This window comes from Glycine max, chromosome 5, assembly GCF_000004515.6.
Source record: "Glycine max cultivar Williams 82 chromosome 5, Glycine_max_v4.0, whole genome shotgun sequence".
Lineage (NCBI taxonomy): Eukaryota > Viridiplantae > Streptophyta > Magnoliopsida > Fabales > Fabaceae > Glycine > Glycine max.
In genome coordinates, this window is record NC_038241.2 from 210,936 (window position 1) to 237,291 (window position 26,356).

The 26,356-nt window shown below is 29.2% G+C and overlaps 4 protein-coding genes across 4 annotated transcripts; all 4 read left to right on the forward strand.

The window, feature by feature from the left end:
* Nucleotides 1–3,040: 3,040 nt before the first annotated feature.
* Nucleotides 3,041–4,626, forward strand: LOC100779590 (alkane hydroxylase MAH1). Its single transcript, XM_003525631.4, has one exon. The coding sequence runs from the start codon at nt 3,082–3,084 to the stop codon at nt 4,588–4,590; it is 1,509 nt and encodes a 502-aa protein (XP_003525679.1). The 5' UTR covers nt 3,041–3,081; the 3' UTR covers nt 4,591–4,626.
* A 3,904-nt stretch (nt 4,627–8,530) lies between these two features.
* LOC100779065 (alkane hydroxylase MAH1) lies at nt 8,531–10,255 on the forward strand. The gene has a single exon (XM_003525630.5). It carries the CDS (start codon nt 8,603–8,605, stop codon nt 10,103–10,105), a length of 1,503 nt encoding a protein of 500 aa, XP_003525678.1. The 5' UTR covers nt 8,531–8,602; the 3' UTR covers nt 10,106–10,255.
* Nucleotides 10,256–17,640: 7,385 nt separating this feature from the next.
* Nucleotides 17,641–19,480, forward strand: LOC100792360 (alkane hydroxylase MAH1). The gene has a single exon (XM_003524513.5). The coding sequence runs from the start codon at nt 17,733–17,735 to the stop codon at nt 19,245–19,247; it is 1,515 nt and encodes a 504-aa protein (XP_003524561.1). The 5' UTR covers nt 17,641–17,732; the 3' UTR covers nt 19,248–19,480.
* A 4,344-nt stretch (nt 19,481–23,824) lies between these two features.
* On the forward strand, nt 23,825–25,747 carry LOC100778534 (U-box domain-containing protein 40). The gene is made up of 2 exons (XM_003525629.5): nt 23,825–24,231; nt 24,770–25,747. Exons 1-2 carry the CDS (start codon nt 24,017–24,019, stop codon nt 25,542–25,544), a joined length of 990 nt encoding a protein of 329 aa, XP_003525677.1. The 5' UTR covers nt 23,825–24,016; the 3' UTR covers nt 25,545–25,747.
* Nucleotides 25,748–26,356: the final 609 nt, after the last annotated feature.

Consider the following 26,356-nt stretch of genomic DNA (forward strand, 5'->3'; position numbering starts at 1 on the left):
ATCTGAGCTCTGAATGTAGTTATTTATTATTATATAAATAATAATATATTTTGATATATTCTAATATATCTTATCTTGTGAATGTGGTCTCGTTGTTTGAGAGGAATGGTCGGGTTTATCATCAAAGATGATCATCTTTGCTGATTCAAAAGGATTAATTGGTGCGATCTTTTCTCTTGTGCCATGTGTGAGATTAATGGTGTAGCTATGCTTGCTGGATGGTGATGAAGAGGTCAAGCTTCTGATATGCTGTTGAAGGCTGCTCCTACTTATGTTTTGGAGCTTTTTTCTTGTGATTGTTTAGGGTAAAGTTACGTTGAATGTAACTTACGTTCTTACACGGGATCAGTTACTTCTACTTTTATTGCTTTGAAACATGTAAACTTTTGTATAGAAAGTTTTTGACGGAAATCCAAATTAAACACACATGCATTCAGCCTTTTGGTTAGTTTGTCTTTCTTATTTCTCAACACCAAAACAAGATTGATATTTGAAAGGATTTTAAATAAGACATTATAACTATATTAAATTTTTTAATTTTATTTTTTATAAAAAAAATAGTGACAATATATAATTAAAATGATTTATTAAAAAAAACTGGTACCATTTGTTATACATATGGGGTGGAGTGTAGTTTTTAATAAATTTAGAGTTTAGTGCGTGTCATATAAATAAAACTAAATGTAATAACATAAAATTATTTTACTTTACAATAAACTCACAATTTATCCCCTAAAAAAAAAACTAACAGCTTAAGTAAATAGTTTCATTATTTAAATTTCTTTTCTAAAACTTTGATTAGATAATCAATAGAAAAACGTACTGAACTATTTTGAACACAGAGACCAAAGAATAAAAATAATGTATAGTAACATTGACAAGTAACATGATAGACCACATGAAATCGATCCTATATATGCCAAATTGCCAATCAAAGTAGCTGGGGCCTTACAAACCTACCAGTACGGGTTCCAAGCTGTGCCATATCAAGAAGTTTCTCATTTTCATGGTGAGCTATTATTGCTACATATTTATTTATTTTCCTTTCATGTTATTTTATTTTATTCTGTTTTTCTCTTTATTATATGTTATCACAATATCATTACACTTTCTCCCACTCTCCCAACTTGAATTCCAAATGGAACCCAACCTGTTCATGTTGAAAGCGACTATATATGGGCGAGCTGTTTGAAAGTTTCTGTAAATGCACCTATCTACTACGTATACATGGCGTTTAAGTTCAGGTATAAAAATAAGTAAATATCTGGCATTCCCATTTGAATTTAGGAAAAATGTTATAGATTATTTGGTTTTGGAATAGATTTGAGTGGTAGAAAGAAAAACTAAAGAAAAAAATAGAAAATAATAGATGCAATAAATAAATATTGTAATAAGAAAAAAAACAAAAAAAAAAACTTCAATTCCACTATATTTTTTCTAGAATTGGAGTGCATAAAAGAGAGAAAAATTATGTTGCGTGATATATTTTAGTTAGTTTTTAGTTTTTTTTACTAGTTAAAAAATTTGTTCAACGGTTTCATAAATAAGTTTTTTTAGAAACTTTTATTTAAAATGTTAGTTTATAACTTTTAATTTTTTATATTTTTATCCTTAATATATTTATCAAATTTCCTGATTATTCTTTTATTATGATTTTATTATTTATGTCATTTTATATTTTTTAACTATTTGAATAACTAATTTTACTGAACACATAATTTAATAAATTAGTTATTCAGTTTCTGTTCCAACTTTCACCAACCAGCTAGTTTTTTCAGCTTTTAATCATTTCTTAGTTTTCAATTATCTTTTAAGCCAATTTTATCAAACATAGTTAAAAGGGGAAAAAAATTAAGAGAGAGAAACTGATATGATAAAAATGGAATAGAAAAGAGAATTGATGTATAAATATAATTAATGAAAGAAAATAAATTAAAATGCTAGAAAATACTATATTTATAAGATTGTTTAACTTATTCCAAATAAAAATGTAGTTAAACAGTCTTATCCTGCAATCAAGAAATTATTAATCATCTTACAAAAGATAGTACATCAATAATTTATTATCAAATTGTTTAATTTCATGTTTATTTAGAATAAATATATTAAGACATCCAAATATTTATTTTATAATGAATTTATAAGATTAATTTGGTGGAGAAAGAAGAAGAAACGATACATGAAAAAATTGTAGGTTCAAATTCTTTCACTAACAAAAAATTAACAACTAACAATTTGTTGTTATTTTTTTATATCTATGATAAATGATACATAAGTATGATAAATGATACGTGACAAGAAGAAAGAGATAAAACACAAAAAAAAAGTATTGATATGCGTTTATAATTAAAAATACAATGTTCAAATATGATTGTCTTTATTTTATAATAAGTTGGACAACTTCCTTATAATAATATTTTGAATGATGATACCTAGACATATGATCATACACTCAACTCCAAGTTATTTCTTTTATTTTTTCTTTCATTTCGTCACATGACCTCACCTATTAGGGATTGGTCCGCCACTCTTTTTCCTCGTGTTTTTTAGGAAATATATAGACATTCAAGAGGTGTTTAGAATAGAGATAAAAAGTGAAGGATCTCACTCAAAAACTCATTAAGTAGTTCTCAATCATCAAAGTCACTGATCATTTGATTTGAAACATAGTTAAATAGTATTAATTCTTTTTAGTGAATCATAAGATTCAAATATGTATTATGTCGGAAATGAGTCATAATAATAAACATATAAAATAAAAAAAAAGAATAATAATACAAGTATGATTTATATTTTTAAATATTTTATTAATATTTTTTATTTTTTTTCATTACATCATAAATCTTATTAATTTTTTTTTTCTTTCTAACCGTTAGAAATGAATATTCAATGTCCACTAAACATTTTCCTATGAAATATAGGACCACCTAATAATTTTTGGTGTCAATGCAGCATTTGTATCTTTGAGGTGTCCAAAACTCAGGACTCAAACCTTTTATAAGAGGAACATATCCAATACGAGGAGAGGACAGAGCACAGATCACCGACACAAACGCTTCTGTTTTGTTTTGTTGATTTAGGATGGCCATGCTTGCTTATGAGGCAGCAATAATTGCAGCATTCTTCTGCTTCTTATACTTCTTCCATCGGAGACAATGTTGCAGACACCCTCTCTTCACTGACTTTCCCATCCTTGGCATGCTGCCACAATTACTCTTCAATTTGTGGCGAGCCCATGATTATTCAACTCAGGTGTTGAAACAACGTGGGGGCACCGCTGAGTTCACTGGACCTTGGTTTACCAAAATGAACTGTTTGGTCACTGGTGACCCCATCAACGTGCACCATGTCATGAGCAAGAGCTTCCCCAACTACGTCAAGGGACCCGTGTTCCGCGAGATTTTTCAAGCCTTCGGAGATGGGATTTTCACCGCTGATTCCGAGGCTTGGAAATACAACAGGAATCTCTTCCATTCTCTCTTCAAACACAGAAGCTTTGAGGTGTTTCTGGAGAAAACCATTCACAACAAGGTGCAGAATACCCTCCTTCCAATGTTGGATAATCTACAGCAACAAGGGAGGGTGGTGGATCTTCAAGATGTCTTCAATCGCTTCACCTTCGATAACATATGTTCTATGGTTCTTGGATATGACCCTAGTTGCCTTTCAATTGATTTTCCCGAAGTTGAAATTGAGAAGGCTTTTAACCAAGCGGAAGAGTCCATATTCTACAGACAAATAGTGCCAATATGCTTTTGGAAGCTCCAGAAATGGCTTCAAATTGGTCAAGAGAAGAAGATGACAGAAGCATGCAAAACACTTAATCAATTCATACATGCATGTATAGCATCTAAGAGAGAAGAGCTAAACAAGTACAAAGAAAATGAAATGGGTGAAGCTCATAAAGACTTGTTAACAGCTTTGATGAGAGAAGGAAAAGCACATGACGATGGATTTCTAAGGGATTCTGTGTTTAATCTATTTGTGGCTGGAAGAGATACCATAACTTCAGCTCTCACGTGGTTCTTTTGGCTTGTTGCTACAAACCCCTTAGTAGAAGCCAAGATTCTGGAAGAGATAAAAGAACAGTTTGAAACCAATGAGAAGATGCTTGGGGTTTTAACGGTGGAGGAGGTGAAAAAGTTAGTTTATCTGCATGGTGCTATATGTGAAGCATTGAGGCTTTTTCCTCCTATACCTTTTGAGCGCAAGCTAGCAATTAAAGCTGATGTGCTTCCTAGTGGCCATAGTGTTAATTCCAGAACAATGATATTATTTTCTTTGTATGCAATGGGAAGATTTGAAGAAACATGGGGGAAAGATTGTTTGGAATTCAAACCAGAGAGGTGGATCTCAGAGAAAAGAAGTATTGTTTATGTGCCATCTTACAAATTCATTGCTTTTAATGCAGGACCTAGGACTTGCTTGGGTAAAGATTTGTCCTTCTTTCAAATGAAGATGGTGGCAGCTGCTATTTTGAGCAATTACCGTGTCCAAGTGGTGGAAGGTTACGTTGCTACCCCAAGCCTTTCAATTGTTCTTCTTATGAAGGATGGTTTGAAGGTAAAGATAACGAAAAGAGAAATTTAGTTTGACGTGAGAATTCTGGTATCAAAAGTGCAAAAGAGTGTTGAAGCCAATGTGTCTTTACAGTCTTGTCTTTGTGTTAGCAAACCTAGCAATGTACAATTAGATGCATTTTGCTTCATAAATAAATTGGAAATAAACTCTATTGTTTCAATCACTTTATTATAATAGACGTGTGTCTACTTAGATAAAAATAAAAAATAAAAGAACGAACAGTTAGTAGTTGATGAGAAAAATGTTCCTAGGCATGACATTTCTACCTAAACTTACTCTATATGGATATCCGTAAAAAATGTCCTCAATGGATAGAGTAAATATCTATTTAATAGAGATGGGGAAAAGACCGAGTACTTGGAAAATTTAGTTAAATGGGGATGGGTGCATATATACATACTATATATAAAAGAAAAATGTTTCATATAGACATTTTGATATGTTATCCTACATGAGAGAAAACAAAATATATGTATAATAGCTTTTATGATATAATAAGAAGGAAAAGATAAAAAGAAATGAGATCACTCTTATAAAAAAGGTTTTAACATCGTCTAATCAATATTGGTTTTCTCAAAAATAATATTGAAATAAATACGGTGACATTTTAAAATTTAAGTGGAACATTTTGACATTGATTTTTTTGAAAAATCAATGTTAAAAATGTTTGAGAGAAAAATTTACTAATATATACTCACTTATTCTTACAAGCAGTATGTTGACAGTCTATACTTTGAATGTATTTTAAGAAAAATTATAACTATAGCTTGCTAATATATTTCTCTTCAGAAATAAGTGGATGTACCTAACAAATCACATTTACTAATATATATTTACTTATTTTTTAAGAATAATACTTTAAAAAGCTACACCCGGATGTATTTTAATATTAGTTGTAGTTGTTATCACTCTTGTTAAAAAAACAAGTATAAGTTAATAAATCATATATATATATATATATATATATATATATATATATATATATATATATATATATATATATATATATATTATGATTTCTGTATGAAAACTCCTTACATCAGAATATATCAAATAATAACCATTGAATTAAATTTGACAATCAAGGAATCCAATTAAAAAGACACGTGCCGTCTTGTTTTTTCTTCACGTTTGCCTACACTCTGCTTCTCTCAATTCACGTTCTCTTCTCACGTTGCCAATATTGTAGTCTAATTAAGGTATCTTCTGAAACAAGAGGCTCTCTTCCCTACACTGCGTGTCAATTCCAAAATCGATTGCTAGTCTAATTGGTGCCATGATAATTACATTATTTCAATTCTCAATTTCGTGTTTTTATATGTTAATTTGGATAGATATATATGTTCTTTTTCCTCTCTTTATTTTGAAGTTTGAGTGATAATTGTGACGGTGAACTTGAACTTGGTACACAGAAGACATTTTCATTCCACAAGTGAATGAATTATTTACTTTGACTATTAAGTTTCTGTGTTTTTCTATTTGTTACTTTTGTAAGTGAATGAAATATTTTAATATTGTACGTTGTTCTCTTATATAGATAAATGAATGGGTATCATTGTGATGAAAAATTAAAAATAAAGGTGGGACAACTATTTGTTGCATTAACAGATGGTGAAAATTTTTACACGAGATATGCACACAATGTTGGATTCGTCGTGCATCGCTCAACTCAATGTAAAATCCACGAGGAGGTGATTTGTTTAAAGAAATTTGTTTGTTCCAAAGAATGTGTTACAAAGTAATTAAAGAACAAGGTAAGGCTAGAAAAAGAAATAATTCTTTAAAATTACTCTTAAAATAATTTGACCCTTCTTTTATATATATATATATATATATATATATATATATATATATATATATATATACCAATTTTGAAATTGATTTATGATATATATTCAATTAAAGTTTGTTAAACCATTTAATTAATACTAAAAGCATAAAAGTATATGCATATTAGGAATATATTTGATTTTTTAAAAAGAAATAATATATATTTTAAAATTGGTTTATGATATTAAGTTATAACTTGTTAAATTGTTCAGATATTAAAAATAAAAAAGATATACCAAATATATGATACATGTGAGGAGAGTCAATTTCTCCATTTCACGAAAAATTAATATTGAAATGAAAATCAATATAATAGAAAATAGGAGGATTGAAGACTCAAGGAAACAAATATTTTTACATGTTTATATACAAATAAATTATATATATACATATTTTTAAGAGTAAATTACAATAATCACCTTTAAGATTTTGTGTAATTACAAAAATACTTCTTATTTTTTAATCATTATAGTCACCTCCCTCCCTAGTAGAGGTAGGGGTGATCGAGAATAGACTAAACTTAATAAGGCTTTGGTTAAATAGGCCCAGCTTATTAAAAAAATTCAAAATCTGAGTCTAGTCTATTATTTGTCATTTAAGTCTAACTTAACCTATTTAAAAGTTTAACTTGACATGTTAATCTACTTAAAGGTCTATTTTACATTAAAATTTTTATATAAATCTAATTTTTATTTTCATTGAACAGTAGACTTATAATCATTGAGAAAAATTCTATGCCCATGAACCAAATTATAATTTATAAAATTCAAAATTGTCATTACTCAAAGCATGAAATAAATGTGAAAATGGTCTAAAATGCTAATATGATATAAAATTATTGTCTTTAAGATAACTTAATTAAAAAACCTATTATTCTAATAATAAGTCTTCTAATTAAAATATAAATGTATCACTCAATAAACTTACAAGTTTAATTCTTTATGTAGTTCAATATTTGTAATATTTTTGAAAGATAAAAAAATATATGAATTTAATACATTACAACAATTTAAATATAATAATAATACTAAAAATGATTATAATATATATGTACTTAAATAGGTCAGCCTGTTAGGCAAAGACTTTTTAAAGAACAAGTGACGTTTTTAATTGAATAGGCTTTTACAAAATATAACTTGGTCTATTTTTGAAAAAAGTCTAGTCAAGCCTGAATTTAATATAGGTTAGATCATAATATTAAAAAACTGGGCCTATTCCTATTCCTACGTAGAGGGGTAAGTGCAACATATGAGGAAATGTCAATATAGTATTTTTAAATATATAAAAAAAATCCAAGTGTATTATTTTCATACATATATAAAAGGGAGTAAGTGTAAGAAGAAAAAAAAAATAGTGTCATGTGAAATTTTTTAAAAGCTTAGGAGTATGAGTGTAATTTCCTTTACTTTTAAATACAATCTTAAATATTACGGTTTTTGGTAGGATCTTAACAATTACATTTTCAACAACTTTAACTGCTTAATTAATTTTTTTTAGGTGAATCTCTGAATTTAAATAAATATAAAATATTTATTTTTGATATAAAACAACAATTAATTGTATTTTTAATATAGATATTTTTATATAATTATATTATTATGAAACTTTTAAAATTTTAATTACTTATAAATTGATAATTTTTAAATCAAGTGTGTATTAAATATTTGAAATCAAATTAAAAATTAGATCATTGGATACATCAATTTAGAAAAATATTTAGTTATATTGTAAACATTGAATATTTTAATTTAAGTAAAATATGTAACTATTTATGAATATAAATAAAATGGATATTTTTTAGAAAGGTATTTAATTTCAAGTGTTCAAACATTTATTTACTAATTATCTATTAAATTAAAAAATAATTATTTTATAAAAAAAACTATTGTTTATATAAACAACAGTTTTTATATTTTCACATCTATTACTCTAACGACAAGAGTACAAAACCTAATTTGTGGAATAAATGGCATAGCTACTCAGCAACGTCTTTTAGCTAACTTTTTAAACACCCATCATTCATTTACCAAAAAGAACATATATAGTTCATGTAATAAATAGATAATTAAGTAGAAATCTGCCTTCGGCCATTCACATTTGATTTTATATAAGAAGACATACCCACAGATGAGGAGTATAGGATAGAGATCACCAACAAAATATTTGCTTTTTGTTTTATTTCATTGCAACCATGTTTGGCTATGCAGCAGCAATAATTGCAGCAATCCTCTTCTTCCAATACTTCTTCCATAGGAGACGATGTTGCAAACACCCCATTTTGACAGAATACCCTATCATTGGCATGCTACCACAATTACTCTTCAATTTATGGCGTGCCCATGATTATTCAACTCAGGTGTTGCAACGACATGGTGGCACTGGTGAGTTCATTGGACCTTGGTTTACCAACATGGACTATTTGGTCACTTGCGACCCCATCAACGTCCACCACATGCTGAGCAAGAATTTCCACAACTACGTCAAGGGACCCGAGTTTCGTCACATTTTTCAGGCCTTCGGAGACGGGATTTTCGCCGCTGATTCTGAAGCATGGAAGTACAGCAGGGATCTCTTCCATTCTCTCTTCAAACAGAAAAGCTTCGAGGTTTTTGTAGCGAAAACCATTCACAACAAGGTGCATAATGGTCTTCTTCCAATATTGGATCATGTACAGCAACAAGGAAGAGTGGTGGATCTTCAAGATGTCTTCAATCGCTTCACCTTCGATAACATATGTTCTATAGTTCTTGGAAATGACCCTAATTGTCTTTCCATTGATTTTTCTGAAGTTGCCATTGAGAAGGCTTTTAATGAAGTAGAAGAGTCCATATTCTACAGACATGTACTGCCTAGGTGTGTTTGGAAGATCCAGAGATGGCTTCAAATTGGTCAAGAGAAGAAGATGACAGAAGCATGTAAAACCCTTGATCAATTCATACATGCATGCATAGCATCTAAGAGAGAGAAGCTAAGCAAGTACAACGAAAATGAAATGGGTGAAGCTCATCATGTTGACTTTTTAACAGCTTTGATGAGAGAAGAAACAGCACATGACGATAAATTTCTAAGGGATGCTGTGTTCAATCTATTTGTGGCTGGAAGAGATACCATAACTTCAGCTCTCACGTGGTTCTTTTGGCTTGTTGCCACAAACCCCTCAGTTGAAGCCAAGATTCTTGAAGAGATGAAAGAAAAACTTGGGACCAAAGAAAAGACGCTGGGGGTTTTAAGCGTGGAGGAAGTGAAAAGGCTGGTTTATCTGCATGGTGCTATATGTGAAGCATTGAGGCTATTTCCTCCTATACCTTTCGAGACCAAGCAAGCAATTAAAGCTGATATGCTTCCTAGTGGTCATCGTGTTAATTCCGGTACAAAGATATTATTTATTTTGTATGCAATGGGAAGATCTGAAGAAACATGGGGAAAAGATTGTTTGGAGTTCAAACCAGAGAGGTGGATCTCAGAGAAAGGAGGTATTGTTTATGTACCATCTTACAAATTCATTGCTTTTAATGCAGGACCTAGGACTTGCTTAGGGAAAGAAATATCCTTCATTCAAATGAAGATGGTGGCAGCTGCTATTTTGCACAAGTATCGTGTTCGAGTGGTGGATCATGTTGCTACCCCAAGCCCTTCAATTGTTCTTCTTATGAAGGATGGTTTAAAGGTACAGATAGCAAAAAGAGAAATTTAATTTGACGTGAGAATTCGGATCTCAAAATTATTACAAAAATGTGTAGAAGCCAATGTGCGTGTCTCGTATGCATGTATTAGATAATCTAACGATGTATAAATGCATTTGGCTTGAGAAAATAAATAGGAAATAATCCATTTTCTTTAGAAATCACGTACAAGTATTCTTTACAGAAAATGCGTTCTATTCAGAACTAAAACTCTCCGTATATTTAAGACTCAAATTTAACACCATCAATTAAGAACAAACAATTCTATTATTTCATCCAGGTGCTTGATAGTAAAAATATTCCTTTAGTATTTCAATAATCATACAGTTAATGATCATGATCAAATGCAATCTTAAGAGCATATAATTTCTAAATGAAAATGCATGGGCCCAAATAACATATATGGTACTTTATGAAGAAAAAAAATCAATATTTTTCTTTCGAATAAGCCATCGGGGGTAACACTTTTGAAGCTGAACTAAAAAAAACCTTTATTTGAATAATTAAAAAATATTTTTAGACCCATATAATATCTTTAAATTAGTGTCACACTAAAAGTTTGGATCAAAATGAACTTTTTTCAAAAAAAAAAAAACTCAAGAACTCATACGAATATGAAATATGTTCAGGTTTTAATTATTAAGCGTGTCGATCAACTGACATAAAATTATTCAACTTGATCAATGATCTCGAATTTGAATCCTAAATATATAATCACGTTAATACAATTTTTTCATTAATAGTAGTAATCCTATCCATCTCAAGCTGGATTGCCTCTAATAGGCCTATAGTGAAAAAATAAATATGGTCTCCAAAAAGAAAAGTATATATGCCCAAGTTTTTCTTATTTTTGGACTATTTCCAATTCTTGATTTTTAACTAACAACATACATAACGCTAACAATGGTATCGTGATAGGATTTTTAGAATTTAGGAGGAGCAACGAGAGAGAGGTCAAAAGAAAATGACATGGATTGAGATGGTGGTGATGGTGGCATGATGTGATGGTGACGACAATGATAACGATGAAAATTATATGGATGACAATGGTGTCACAATTGAATTTTGAAGGAGGAGAACAAAAGAATATAATGACTAACAAAACTATAACAAAAAGACATTTAAATTTATAAGAGACTAAAAGTAATTCTACATCGATTCTATTTTAAACGAATATATGTAAAATAACATATTTCATATTGATTATAATTTGAATCGATGTGGAATTGGCTATGCTATATCAATTATTCTTAAACGGTGTAGTATACTTATACTTAATTTTAAAGAATGTCACCGATTTAACTCTTGGATTGTAGGATGGATGTCAATTGTGGTTTAGTTAACCCGTAAACAACTAAAAATGCCACCGGTTTCATCATCTACATTAGGTTCTTTAAAAACTGAAGTAAATACATGCCATAAAAGGCCTTTCGTATAATGTGTACAAAAACTAATTCTTAAATTTAGTTTAAATACTATTTGTGGATCGAATAAATGATGTGGCTAGTCAACATTGAGTTTTTGCTAACTTCTTACAGCATTCATCATTCATGTACCAAAATGATAAATATATAGTTCGTGTAATAAATAGATAATTAAATAAATATCTGTAATTCACAAATGATTTTATAAAATACCCACCTAGACGAGGAGGATACAGATCACCGGCACCTCCACAAATAATAATAATAATAATAATATTTTACTACTAGCAATAATAATATGAAGAATGTATATAAAAGGAATATTTTGAATTGATGAAATATTTCATTAATAGAATTGTTTTATCAATAAAATTAAACATAAATTACAAAATTAGTTTTAAATATTATTTCACAATAAATTATGCATTTGATTAAATGAAGAATATGTCAATTTCAGAAAGGTTAGAATAAAATAAATATAAAAAAAACTTTTCATTAGTTGACAAATGGTTTTATTTTAACATAATATGTTTCAACACCGCGATTTTAATAAATTAAGGCAGATAACAGTGAGATTAAACATTAATAAAGAATGTTGCGTGTAATATTTCTTAATTCTTTTCTAATTTTTATCATCCCATAGTAACCAATTTCCAAAAAAAAAAAAAACTATGACTCTTTTTTCTAATACAACTAGATTATCAAAAAGAGACAGAATATTTTAAATTAAGACAGATAATTAAACATTAATAAAAAAAAACTTCTGCGTGTAATACTATTTCTTATTCATTTTCTCATTTCTATCCTCCCATACTAACTATTAGCAATTCCAAAACAAAAAAATATTTGAAATGACCAATAAGCATTGTTCAATTATCACTTTTAAAAAAGACATATACTTTTATAAAAATATATTAAAGCGTGTGTGTGTTGGGTAATTTATTAAAAGCTATTAATAACGCCAAGCTACTACAACTACTAAAAGGTTATAAATTAAAATGTTTAATTATCAATTTAGTCCCCAAATTATTTTAAATGATTTAATTTGATCTCCAAATTTTTAAAAGATTCAATTTGATCCTCAAGTTTTTAAAATAAATTAATTTGATCTCCAAATTCTTTTAAATGGTTGATTTTTGTTCTCAAGTTTTTAAAATTTTGAGAATTAAATTAATTCATTTTTAAGAATTTAACAACTAAATTAAACCTTTTAAAAAATATAGGGGATCAAATTAAACCATTTAGAATAATTTGATGACCAAATATTGATAATTAATTCAAATTAAAACTACAAAATTAATGAGACGTACACCTAAATTAAGTTCTTTAATTTTGTTGTACAATATTAGTTGGAAATGTATTTTAGGCAAATTAACAAATAAAAATGCACTATTACACAAAGACTTTCAGTGTCAATTTTGCAAGTCTTTCAACGATGATTTTTATCAACTGTCATTGAATCGAGTGTAGTAAAAATTTCACCGCTTTCAACGATGATTTTCAAAACATTGTAGAATCTTGATATTTACATCAATTTTATACTAAATTGTTGTAGACAACACATTTAAGATATTTACATGTCATGTTATCCACATCGATTTCCTTATAAAAAAAATGTATTTTCAATGTTGAAAATGTGTGTTGTTAGGAACCGGTGTTACAATTTTATTTTTTTAATGTTCAAAATCATTTGGTTATCAAAATTCAGATGTCCAAAACAAAAACCTGAGATTAATTAAGAAAAGGCTAGGATGCACGTAAAATTTCAGCAAATCATTTCTTTTATCAATTTTTTTTAAAAAATGATAAGACAATAAATAGGAAAAGTTAGTGGATATATTTCAACGCATAAACCAAACAATAAAAAAATGTATAATGATAAAAGAGAGAGAGAGAATACATGAAATCCTATCTACATCAATTAAGAGAAAATAACCTTAACATTAACACAGCAATAATTAAAATTTAAAACAAAAAAAAAAAAGTGAAGTAAATTCAAAGTATCCGTAGCCCTGCGGCCTCAACCTACCACAGTACCGTAGTACGGGTTCCAAGTTGACAACTTGTGCCACCAAGCTTTTTTATGGTGAGTTATTATTTATGTATTATTTCAATTCATTATAATTTTTTATTTTTCTCTTTATTTCTCTCATATTAGTATTTATTATACTTATTACTTTATTGAAGTTGGTGGGATGAAGAAAAAAAGTCCAGATTCCAAAAAATGTATTCAGTGGAATTTTTACTTTTCAAAATATTAAATAGGCTCTTGTGAGAGGAGGGAGGAATTGAAAAATTATTATAGGTAAAAGAAGAGAGATAAAAATATTTAATGTTGATGAGAGAGAAAATAAAAATTATTTTAAATTAAATGATAGATTATTATTATAATATCTTTTAATCAAACTTATTAAAACAAAGAAGCTACTCCTTTTTTATTCAAATTTTATGGTGTAGGTAGTTAATGTACTCATTCCCCCAAAAAAATATTTTAGTGCATTAGCATCCTTTTCTATGTTATTTTGGAATTTCTGCAAGAACATTTAAATATGAATATTTACCTATTATGAATAATATATTTGTGGTCGTACATATTTTTATATTATCTTTTATAATATTTTTATTTATATTTATCTTTTATATTCATAAATAGGCTACTCATATTAGAAAAATATAAATAATTTATATTTTCTCTGTACTCTTATATTTTTTATTTACTTTTTTATTTACTTTTCAACTTCAAAATATATTTTATTTAACATCTTATCAACATAATTGTCTTTTTCCACTGGTTTCGACAATTGGTATTGCAACTTTCAACAAAATGTCATATAAAGGAAATTAGTTGGAGAAAATTATTCTTTTAAATTTATATTTTAATGTAAGATTTTTTTTTCTTCTCTAATTTTGTTATTCATACTATGAGTTTGATAGAATATTTATGTTGAATTTACATAATAGTGAATTTAATCATTGAGAGTCTTGAAGGTTCTATCATAGACAAAAATAAATTAGAATATTTTCCTCACCTGAAATGAGAAAATAATAAAAAAGTAAAAATAAGAATAATTTTCATCAGTGAGAAAATAATGTCATAATGTTTGAGACCTATGAATTTTATTATAATTTGATCTTACACAAGAGAAAGTCATATTCTTTTGAGTTCACATTTTAAGGTAAGACTCTTCTTGTCTCCCTAATCATATTATTCATAATTATGATATGTATGGTTTATATTGTTCACTTAAATGTGAACTTTATTTAGAAATAATGTGTCTTGAAGACACTATCAAATAAAAAAAATTTAAAAATATATTTGTAAAAGGTCTTGAAGACCTTATAAAAGAATTGAAGATTTTTTTCCTTACTATAAGTGGGAAAACAATACAAAAACTGAAAAAAAAGGAGAATTTTCATTTTTAACAAATGAGAATAAAAAAGATTGATTCTATCTCATCAAAAGTGATAAAATAGTGCAAAAAAAATGAAAAAAGAAAGAATTTTTTTTATTCTTGTAGTGGATGTGAGTTCTTTTAATATTTAATCACTCTAGTAGCACATGAAGGACTTAACTTACATCTAATGGATGTTGTTTAAACTTATATGACAACTCTCTTGATAATGCCATTTGCATAAAACTCCCTAAAGAATATAATTTGTTCAATAATACATATTCTCAAGAAGAATACTTCATATAGACTAAATCAATCAAGTCGCATGTAGTATAATAAACTTAGTGAGTATTTCCTAAAGGAAGAATATAAAAATGATCCTATTTGTCCATGTATTTTCATGAAGAAAAAAAATATGAAAATAGATTTTTCATAATTGTTGTTTATGTAGATATTATAAATATTATTAGAACTCTTGAAGAATTTCTAAAAACTATAGATTGATTAAAAAAATAATATGATATAAAGGACCTAGGAAGCACAAATTTCTATTTGGGAAATTGAATATTTTAGGAATAAAATTTTTGTGTCCCAAGAAGCTTATATAACAAAGGTTCTTACAAGATTTTATATGAAAAATCACATTCGTTATGCATTCCAATGATTGAATTTTTTTAAATGTGAACTAAGATCCTTCTAGATCTTGAGAAAAGGTTGAAAAAGTATTTGGTCCTAAAGTATCATGTCTTTGTATTATTGGAACACTAATGTATCTTACTATGTATACACAACCTAATATATCATTTCTCACAATTCACTTGCAAAATATAATTTTTTACCAATATGGAGACATTTAAGCATGTATTTCATTATTTTAAAGGTTATTTATTCGATCCTCATAATGATATATCGTAATTTTTACATGAGGTGATATAACAATTTCATGGCAATATGTAAAATAAGCCAAAATAGGCACATCGATCAACTAATCATGCAAAATTTTTAACTCAACATGGAAAAAAATGACATTGATGATCACATATGAAGACAATGTTACATGTATTATATCAAAAGAGATAGAACAAAACATATGTCACTAAAGTTCTTTTTTACTCATGATCTCCAAAAGAATGATAATATAAATGTTCAATAAGTTCGTTTACGTGAAAATCTAAAAGATTTCTTTACAAAGTCATTACTAAGGAAGATTTTTAAACAACTAACTCACAAGATTAGATTTCGTCATCTTAAAGATAATTGTCTGCACGAGGAGATGAAATAAATATATTTTGTACTTTTTCCCCTTTGCCATGTATGATTTTATCCCATTGAGTTTTTCAAACAAGATTTTTAATGAGGTAGGTGATTACGTAATATTGAAGAATGATGTATTTTTTTCCTTCACTAAGTTTTTATCTCATATAATAGACATCCAAAGAGGAAGGTTATGAATAATATATTTGTGGTTAAATTATTCATTTGATCCTTATAATTTTACGATTCTTACATTTTTAGTTCCTATAGTTTGAAAGTGGTTTTTTTAGTTCCTATAATTTATAATTTGATTCTCTTTTAGTCCATCTAGTTTGAAAATAATTTTTTAGTTCTTATAATTTATATTTTAATTCCCTTGTAGTCCCTATATATAGTTTGAAAGTGATCTTTTTAGTCTCTATACTTTATATTTTAATTCACTTTTACTCCTTACCATCAAAATATGAGTAATACTATCAATTACAATTAACTACAAAAATATTAGCAAGTAATTCGTAACTAATTTATCGCTAGATAATTTATAATTAAAAAATAGTTGATAATTTATAATTAATTTGTAAATAATTATTTTTATATATTTTTTTATAATAAGGACAAAAAGGTAATTAAAATACAAAATATAGGGACTAAAAAGAATATTTTTAAACTATAGGGATTAAAAGAGAATTAACATATAAATTAGAGGGACTAAAAAAATTACTTTCAAACTATAATGGCTAAAAAAGTAAGAATCGTAAAACTATAGGGATCAAATGATTAATTTAACCTATATTTATGAATGTTCATATCTTCCATTATCTTTCCTTATTTATATTTATCTTTTATAATTTCTCTAATTATTTTTTATACTTATAAATAGGTTACTCCTATTTAGAAAGAATATAAACAATTTTGATTCTCTCTAAATTTTTGTATTTTCTTCTTTTATTTTTCTATATTTTTCTATTCGAGTTATATTTTATATTTAACATTACTTAATTTATCTTAATTATTTGACGTAAATTAATTCTCTCTTTCTTTTATTGATTATGCAATTAAAGGAATCCCTAAAGAAGATAAGGCGAAATCAACATGATCACGATGTAACACCATTGACATATGAATATGTCCCACAAACATGTGATTCGTAAGTGTTCCTTAATCCTTTTGTAACTACGTGCATGAAACAACAAGTTTTAGGAAATGAACGATTCTTATATCCGATTGAAAAATTAGTTTGTCACTAGTGGTGGGAAATTAAAGTTGACGTGGACCTGTACGTATCTCTTATAAAATTAGCGACAGATTTAATAATTATTAAAGCATTCACTAATTTTTTCCTTAATTACTACACAATTTGTGGAATAAATGGCCTAGTTAGTCGTCGATCAACATCGTCTTTTTGTCGACTTCTTAGTTGCAATATTCATCACATGCATGTACGACAAATTAGATATCTGGCATTTCCGTTGGATTTTATAAGAGATCATTGATTAATTCACACAACCGCACACCCACATAAGAGGACATACTCACACACCACTAGGCTTTTGTTTTGTTGATTTACAATGGCCTTCCATGGCTATGCTGCAGCACCAACAATTGCAGCACTTTTCTGCTTTCTATACTTCTTCCACAGGAGACTATGTTGCAGACACCCCCTTTTGACAGACTACCCCATCCTCGGCATGCTGCCACAATTACTCTTCAACCTGTGGCGTGCCCATGATTTTTTCACTGAGATATTGAAACGGCATGGACCAACAGGTGAGTTCACTGGACCTTGGTTTACCAGCATGGACTATTTGGTCACTTGTGACCCCATCAACGTCCACCACATGCTGAGCAAGAATTTCCACAACTACGTCAAGGGACCCGAGTTTCGTCACATTTTTCAGGCCTTCGGAGACGGGATTTTCACCGCTGATTTTGAAGCATGGAAGTACAACAGGGATCTCTTCCATTCTCTCTTTAAACAGAAAAGCTTCGAGGTGTTTTTAGTGAAAACCATTCACAACAAGGTGCATAATGGTCTCCTTCCAATATTGGATCATGTACAGCAACAGGGAAGAGTTGTGGATCTTCAAGATGTCTTCAATCGCTTCACCTTCGATAACATATGTTCTATAGTTCTTGGAAATGACCCTAATTGTCTTTCCATTGATTTTTCTGAAGTTGCAATTGAGAAGGCTTTTAATGAAGCAGAAGAGTCCATATTCTACAGACATGTAGTGCCTAGGTGTGTTTGGAAGATCCAGAGATGGCTTCAAATTGGTCAAGAGAAGAAGATGACAGAAGCTTGTAAAACACTTGATCAATTCATACATGCACGCATAGCATCTAAGAGAGAGGAGCTAAGCAAGTACAACGAAAATGAAATGGGTGAAGCTCATCATGTTGACTTGTTAACAGCTTTGATGAGAGAAGGAAAAGCACATGACGATAAATTTCTAAGGGATGCTGTGTTCAATCTATTTGTGGCTGGAAGAGATACCATAACTTCAGCTCTCACGTGGTTCTTTTGGCTTGTTGCTACAAACCCCTCAGTTGAAGCCAAGATTCTCGAAGAGATGAAAGAGAAGCTTGGGACCAAAGAAAAGTCGCTTGGGGTTTTAAGCGTGGAGGAAGTGAAAAGGCTGGTTTATCTGCATGGTGCTATATGTGAAGCGTTGCGTCTCTTTCCTCCTATACCCTTTGAGCGCAAGCAAGCAATAAGCTCTGACATGCTTCCTAGTGGTCATCGTGTTAATTCCGGTACAATGATATTATTTTCTTTGTATGCAATGGGAAGATTTGAAGAAACATGGGGAAAAGATTGTTTTGAGTTCAAACCAGAGAGGTGGATCTCAGAGAAAGGAGGTATTGTTTATGTACCATCTTATAAATTCATAGCTTTTAACGCAGGACCTAGGACTTGCTTGGGCAAAGACTCATCCTTCATTCAAATGAAGATGGTGGCAACTGCTATTTTGCACAAGTATCGTGTCCAAGTGGTGGAGGGTTTTGTTGCTACTCCAAGCCTTTCAATTGTTCTTCTTATGAAGGATGGTTTAAAGGTACAGATAACAAAAAGGGAATTATAATTAATTTGACCTGAGAATTTCACTCGATCTCCAAAAGTACAAAAACATGCAGAAGATTAAGTGTCATTTATGTCTATTAAACCTAAAGATGTATTTATTGTTATTTGTTCGTGTTTCCTTTTCGTATTAATTGATCGGTATCATGTATCTTTCCTTGCCTTCTGTTTGACTGTACCGTGTTAGATTTTGTATTAGGGTTAGACTTTAATTAAGTAATATATTATGTTATATTATATATACATAATTATATATAATGCATATATTACATAATAATATAAAAAAAGTGTAATTACTAATAGGCTTATTTAGGCTGATAGGGAAAGTTTTATTCTAAAACTACTAGATATTTTATAAACTTATTCATCATGTAAATTCATCAGTGTAGATTGATGAGGCATGAAAATCTATAAATTATTAGTTGCGACTAATTGTAGACATTCTCGTCTAAATGAACATTTTGCACAAGACATTTAATTTCTTTGCCTAAAACTTCAAGTCCGTAACAATGATGGTTTTCTGTGTAGTCTATCTTCTGGGTTCTTCCAATCAATAAGAAATTGAATAGGTTATGGATGCCCATAAGAAATTAAGTCGATCTGACGGATATATGAGGTGAAATTGAAACCCGACAAAAGTAGGGGACAATGCCCCATACTATACCTATGTAATGCCGACAACGTCCTATCATCAACTTTAGTTTATCTGAAAATAAATGATTATTAAAGAGAAATTGCTACGATCCTGATTAACTTTTAGGTCACATGTATTCAAGTTTTTTTTTAAAATTAGTAAAAATTATAATGGTCTCGGATTATTTAATAGTTTTTTTCTAGTTGAAAGGAAATTAAGTTGAAAAGACGGGGAGTTGGAAAAAAGTAGAGAAAAACGAAAGATATATAATAAAAAAATTAATAAATGAAAATGATATGAAAAAATAGGTAAATAGTTATAATCATTTCTTTTTCGAAACAAATCAAAATGCAGTAGGAACAGGATCGCTTGCGTCAGCCAACAAAAAAGAAGAAAAAAACAGGTAGGTAGGTGGGTGGGAGAAAATGAGTGTTCATCAATTCATTCAATTGCCTACCCGTTCCTCGACGATGTACAACTTATAAACTTGAAAAGATTAGAAAATTTGTTACGTGCACGTCAAAATGAGATAATTAATGATTTCTTCTGTGGCGCATATATATAAACCATTTTTCTTAAAATATTTTTTTGTTAAATAGAGTTTATTTAATTTTATGATAATTAAGATTAGAAAAATATTTGCAGATTCATTCTCTGGTGCATAAACAACCTCTCAAGCAATGTTTCCCCCTGGAAGCATGCATCTACGTACTGTCATGATCGTTTAGAACGCTATCATCTATAAAACACTAGGGTTTAATTTTTAGCTTGTCATGATCGTTTAGAACAAACTTTTTGCTATCAAATCCACTTTCAATTCAACCTCACCCATCATCTTGTCTCTAAGCTAAAAGAGTTTGGGTTGAGGTGGGATTCTCCACTTCAAATTGGCTCCCCTTTCGTATGTTAAAAATTGCATTACTTATGCGATAACGCATAATTTAATTCTCCGCTTTCTATCATTCAACTAAAGTTAGTCTTGCAATGACATTGTCCAAAAAAATTGCATGATTTAATTAGCAGCTACAAGCTATTTGAGATATATAGTTTCTATATGTTGACACAGGGTACGTATTATAAAAAAATTGATTTCTATGAATAATTATTTAATATAATTTCTTATTTAATCAGATTTTATATTTTTAATTTTTAATAATTGAAATAAATGTTTGGAAAATATTAAAAAGAAATTTATTTTATATGAAAAAAATCTGTAACATTGATGGGAAACCTTAATGGGGTTGGTGTGAGCTAGAATTCTTGACTGGTGACTTAATTTGGCCTTGCTATTTTCACCCTTTTTTATGTTTTGACACCTCCATTTTTTCTTATTTTTTTATGTGTTTAAATTGGAAATGATAAGTTGACACCCTTTAAACTTGAAGAACAATGCTATTTTTTAAACAATCAGGGAGTTAGTGTATGAAAAAAAAAGGAAAAAATATCATATCCAATTTGAAAAAATCTCAATATATCAAATGTAATTTACTCTATACAATGACAGATCCAAGGGAAACAAGCAAAGGCCTTGCCCCCTGAAAACTCCTTGTATTTTTTTTATTAAGAAGACTCTTTGTATATTTGAGAAGAAAAGAAAAATAAAAATATTAATAGAGTGTTAATTAAGTTAGTGTTTACATAAAATTAACAATATATTTGTGTCAAATACACAATTTATTAGATAATTGTGTATAAAAAATTAACTCCCCTTTATTATTTTTCTAAATCCATCTTTGTCTATATATAAACATATAAATATTAATGTAGCATGTAAATAACTTTCCATACAACCTAAATCTTAGTTCTCCTTATATATTTCATGTTGCAACACCATGAAAACAAAAAAAGAAAGCAGATTGGAGTTGCATGGATCCCTACAACTTTTGCTATTGGTCCCTTTTACCTCATGAAAAGTCTCTTTAGCCCTGCAATTTAAATTCTTCACCACTCCCCCTTCTTCCTTCCCTCTGCACCCCCCCTCCCCCTCCCATTTGTGTATTTTTGACATAATCGAATCAGGATTTCATTACATTTTTTTTGGGTTTAGAATACCACAACAGAATCGTGATTCTGAGATGTTTCTAGAAAAATAAATAACACAACAGAATCACGATTCTATTGTATGTTTAATTTAAATAAAAAAAATTAGGGTATTTTTTTAAAAAATAAATTAAAAACATTACAATGTAACTAATTATTTAATTTTTTTTTCACCTCAATGAAATCCTGATTCCATTGTATTGTGAAAAAAAAAATAACGGAATCACGATTCTATTGTGTTAAAGAGGTGCAAAAAAAAATAACAAAATCATAATTTAATTTGTTATGTTTGAAATGATAAAAATATATAACAGAATTATGATTTTATTGTGTGTTTTATTGAACAGAATCATGATTCTATAAGAAGAACATTTTTCAAATAAAAAAAGGATCAGCCCCTTGTATGGACCAAAAGCAATTAGAATGAGACCAATAGCAATTTCACAAATTAAATGACAAAAAGACTATATAAGATAGTCTTAAATATTTATTTTAATTTTTTACTTATGTTTAAAATAATAGTATAATGTTGACACATGAATAATTAGTATCCATTGATGGATATCAATTTGGGCTGTATAAATAAATTCCTCCTTTACGAAAATCAATCATTCAATCAAGAAATGACATCAATAATTTTATATTGTTTCCTTTTTATCTTCTTTATTACTTTTTTTTTTAGAAAATGTAAATTATATTAAACTCAAAATGATACAACAATAAACGAGACATACACAACAGCTAAAAAAAATCAAAAATCTTCCTAATACAAGAAGACTTATATCAAGATGCTCAAATAAATGTAACGTGTGAAAATAGTTTTTATCTTCTTTGTTACTTTTTAATAATATTTAATGATGTTTTTCTTTGGAGGAGATTAGCATAATTTCTGCTTGCTAACAAATTGAGGGAAGGGGAACTAGTATTTGGGTCGCTCATTTAACAACACGAGACTTACCAACTATTTCTTTTTCCCCATTTAAACTCAGGAAACGAATCATATAAAATTGATCCCTTTATTTCTTGGGATTTCTCATAGCCTCACATTCCAATTCATCGCAATCTCCCATAAAGTTTTCAATTCAGTATAAAAAATTAGTCAAAGACAATTTACTGTGTGAACGTATATAGTTCCTGTTTCAATTTCGCAACGATCACAAGATCGCCTTGTGTGCGAAGCATCCCCTGAATGAAGCTAGAAGAGAAGCTCCAACAGCTAGTGGAAATTAAACTAGAAATAGCTAGCTCTTGTTGCCAAAAAAAAGGTATTGGTGGCTCTAGTAGCAATGGTCAAAAGGGGTTAGTGTTATCATTGAAGAAAAGAATAACAAATGTTGTCAATGTGATTCACAAGAGTGATTAACATAATATTCTTTTCAGGCTCCTAAAGTCCTACTCCTAGCAAACCTACCATTAAACCAGAAACACAAAATCACTAGAAAATTTGATGGGTTTTTTCTTCTTCTTCTGTGTAGAGATATATTTCTAAAAGAATAAAATATATTTTATAGAAGAATTTGTGAAATATTTTATATATGAGCTCTATATATAAAACAAAACAAAAAAGTATAACACAAAATTCTAATACTAACGTTATCTTAATCTTAAAATCAAACTCCTAACCTCCTAAATCTAATAGATAAGATTAAACCTTTATTTTTATCTAAACAAATTCATAATATTTTTAAATCTAAATAATATCTTAAAGATTTGAAACAAATAACAAATTATTCTTTATTAAACTAAAGATATCATTCATATCTATCTTAAGAAAATTGACAAGAAAATATTTCACCTGACCTATCAAAAGCTGACGGCGTTTGCTTCCAAATAAGGAAAGTTAAAGATTCATTCTTAGGAATCAATATTGTTTTTTTTATTAGCATAGTACCCAACGCACACCCATAGAGAGAAAAAAAAGCTGACCTAAAGAACTGTATGTTGCTTCTAGCTGAAACAACGGATTGGAATACCCACAAAAGCTTAACATTACCTCTCCAAGCAACCAATCTCGATGCTACTACAATTACCACTGCCTGACATAGAAGATTTTGAGACCTCGGAATAAGGCACAGCAAAAGAATTAGAAACCAGCTCCAATGGAAAAAGAGGTTGTGGAAAACCTTTGGAACGGTGATAGAGATTCTCAAATTCAAGCAGCTTTGGAACTGGGTAGATTAAGCAGGAAGCAGAGGCACAAGTTGGAAGAGAGTGGTGTTATGGTTCCTCTTGTTTCCATGCTTCATTCTCAAGACTATGAAGCCATAGAAGCTGCTTTGTGTGCCTTGCTCAGCCTTTCCTTTGGCAGTGAAAGGTTAGTTCATCATTCACCCTCAAATAATATTCATTCTAAACTCCATCCGTTTCTTCTTGTAGTCCACGATACCGGTAATATGTAAATGTAAGTATTTCTATAAGTATTTTTTTTTAACCGTGAGATCTGTCCTAAAACCGAACTCACTTAAACCTTTTTGGATAAAAAGAAATTAGGAGTTGAGAGCACATAAGAGAACAAATGATTACCAAAACATATTTTTTGCTCATTAAAAGAAAAGAATTAGAGGCAATAAAACATACCCAACCTTACACTGTTTTGGAGTAATAAAAAAAGTCTGAACTTTTTAGTACCCATGATTGGTTTATTGGCAGTGGGACTAAGGAATATGTTCTTGGTAACAAAAAAAGGTTTGCCATTGGTTAAATAATAGAATGTACCATCATATTTCTTTACCAAAAAGTAATGTATAAAACACAAGGGAGCCAAAAAAATTCCTTCTATTGTACGAATGCCTTCTAAAGTTTCCTTAGCAGTTAATAGAAAACTTTTTTCCAATTTTTTTTTTTTTTTACAGAAATAAGATTCGGATCATCAAATCTGGAGCTTTGCCAGTTCTGGTGAGTCTCCTCTATTGTCATAGCCAGACAGTGATCATACAATTGACATTAGCAGCCATGCTAACCCTCTCTTCTTGCAAGGCAAATAAGGTAGCAATTGCTTCATCTGGGGCTATCCAACTCTTGGCTGAATTTGTCAACAGCAATTGTAGCACTCAGTCTCAGCTTGATGCTATAGCTACTCTACACAACCTCACAACCTGCAAAGAGATTATGCCATTGATTGTCTCTTCTGGTGTTATGTTCTCCTTGCTTGAACTGATCCACAGCACAGTAAAATCATCTCCATTGGTTGAGAAAGCAATTGAGTTGCTAGAGAACATTGTGTCTTCATCAGAGAGTGCACTTTGTAAGGCTGCTGGTGCTGGTGGAGCGATCGGGATACTAGTCGAGACTATTGAAGATGGATCTTTACTAAGCAAAGAGCATGCAGTGAGTATACTTTTACTTATATGCCAGAGCTGCAGAGAGAAATATAGAGGGTTGATTTTGACAGAGGGAGTGATGCCAGGATTGCTTCAGTTAAGTGTGGATGGAACATGGAGAGCCAAATCCATCGCTCAAGAACTGTTGTTGCTTCTGAGGGACTGCTCCAATTATGGCTCAAGATGTAAACAAATCAATCATGAGCTTATAGAACGGATAATGGAAGAAATTGAAGCAGAAGGAGAGAAATTGGCAGATACTACTTTAAGGTTGGTAGAGGAAATGATTGCAAAGCTCAATGCTTAATAAGTCAAGTAAGCCTTCATGCATCACTTTTCTTTTTCCTTTCTAACTTGTTGGCTGACAAGGACTTATAGTTCAGGACTTCATTGCTAAGAAAATATTAGTAAACCAATGTAGAATTGAGACATTGCTGTGTACATAAAATTGGTTCGGGATCTCTGGTATCATTTATATTTGAATTTGGTGGTATCAATTGCTAGGTATGCTTGGCTGCTAACATTACTTATACCGAATTACAAACCTTAAAATATTTGAATTTGATCGGATATTACTTTTTTATATATAGGAATAGCCTCTTATATATAGGAATAGTTTTTATACCTGTGATGTACAAATTTATTTATATAAGTAGTTTTTTAAAGTGTGTATGTAAATAAAATTAATTTTTAAAAATATTTAGGAGTATATCATATATAATTACATTAACATTATGGAAGTTGTTGTTTTTTTAAAAAAAAATAGTGATTTTTGGCAAAACAAAGTCATATAAAATTTATTATTTAAAACAGTGATATTTAAATAAATTATTTTTTTATAGTTATTTAAATAAATTAATTAAGAATTAATATAGTGAGACGTATAATTTTATATCTTAATGAATTGAAATTATTTTTGTTTTTATTCCAGGGCAGAGTGACTACAATAATCATGATCCATTTTATAAAAGGATTAATCCATCACGTAGTTGATAAATAGACTTTTTCATGTACATGCAACCATTCGCCGTAAATTTTCTCTTACTTTTTCTACTTCAACTATGAAATGAAAGGAAAGGTCTTAATATAATGTTATGATGTAGTTAATATCAAACAAAG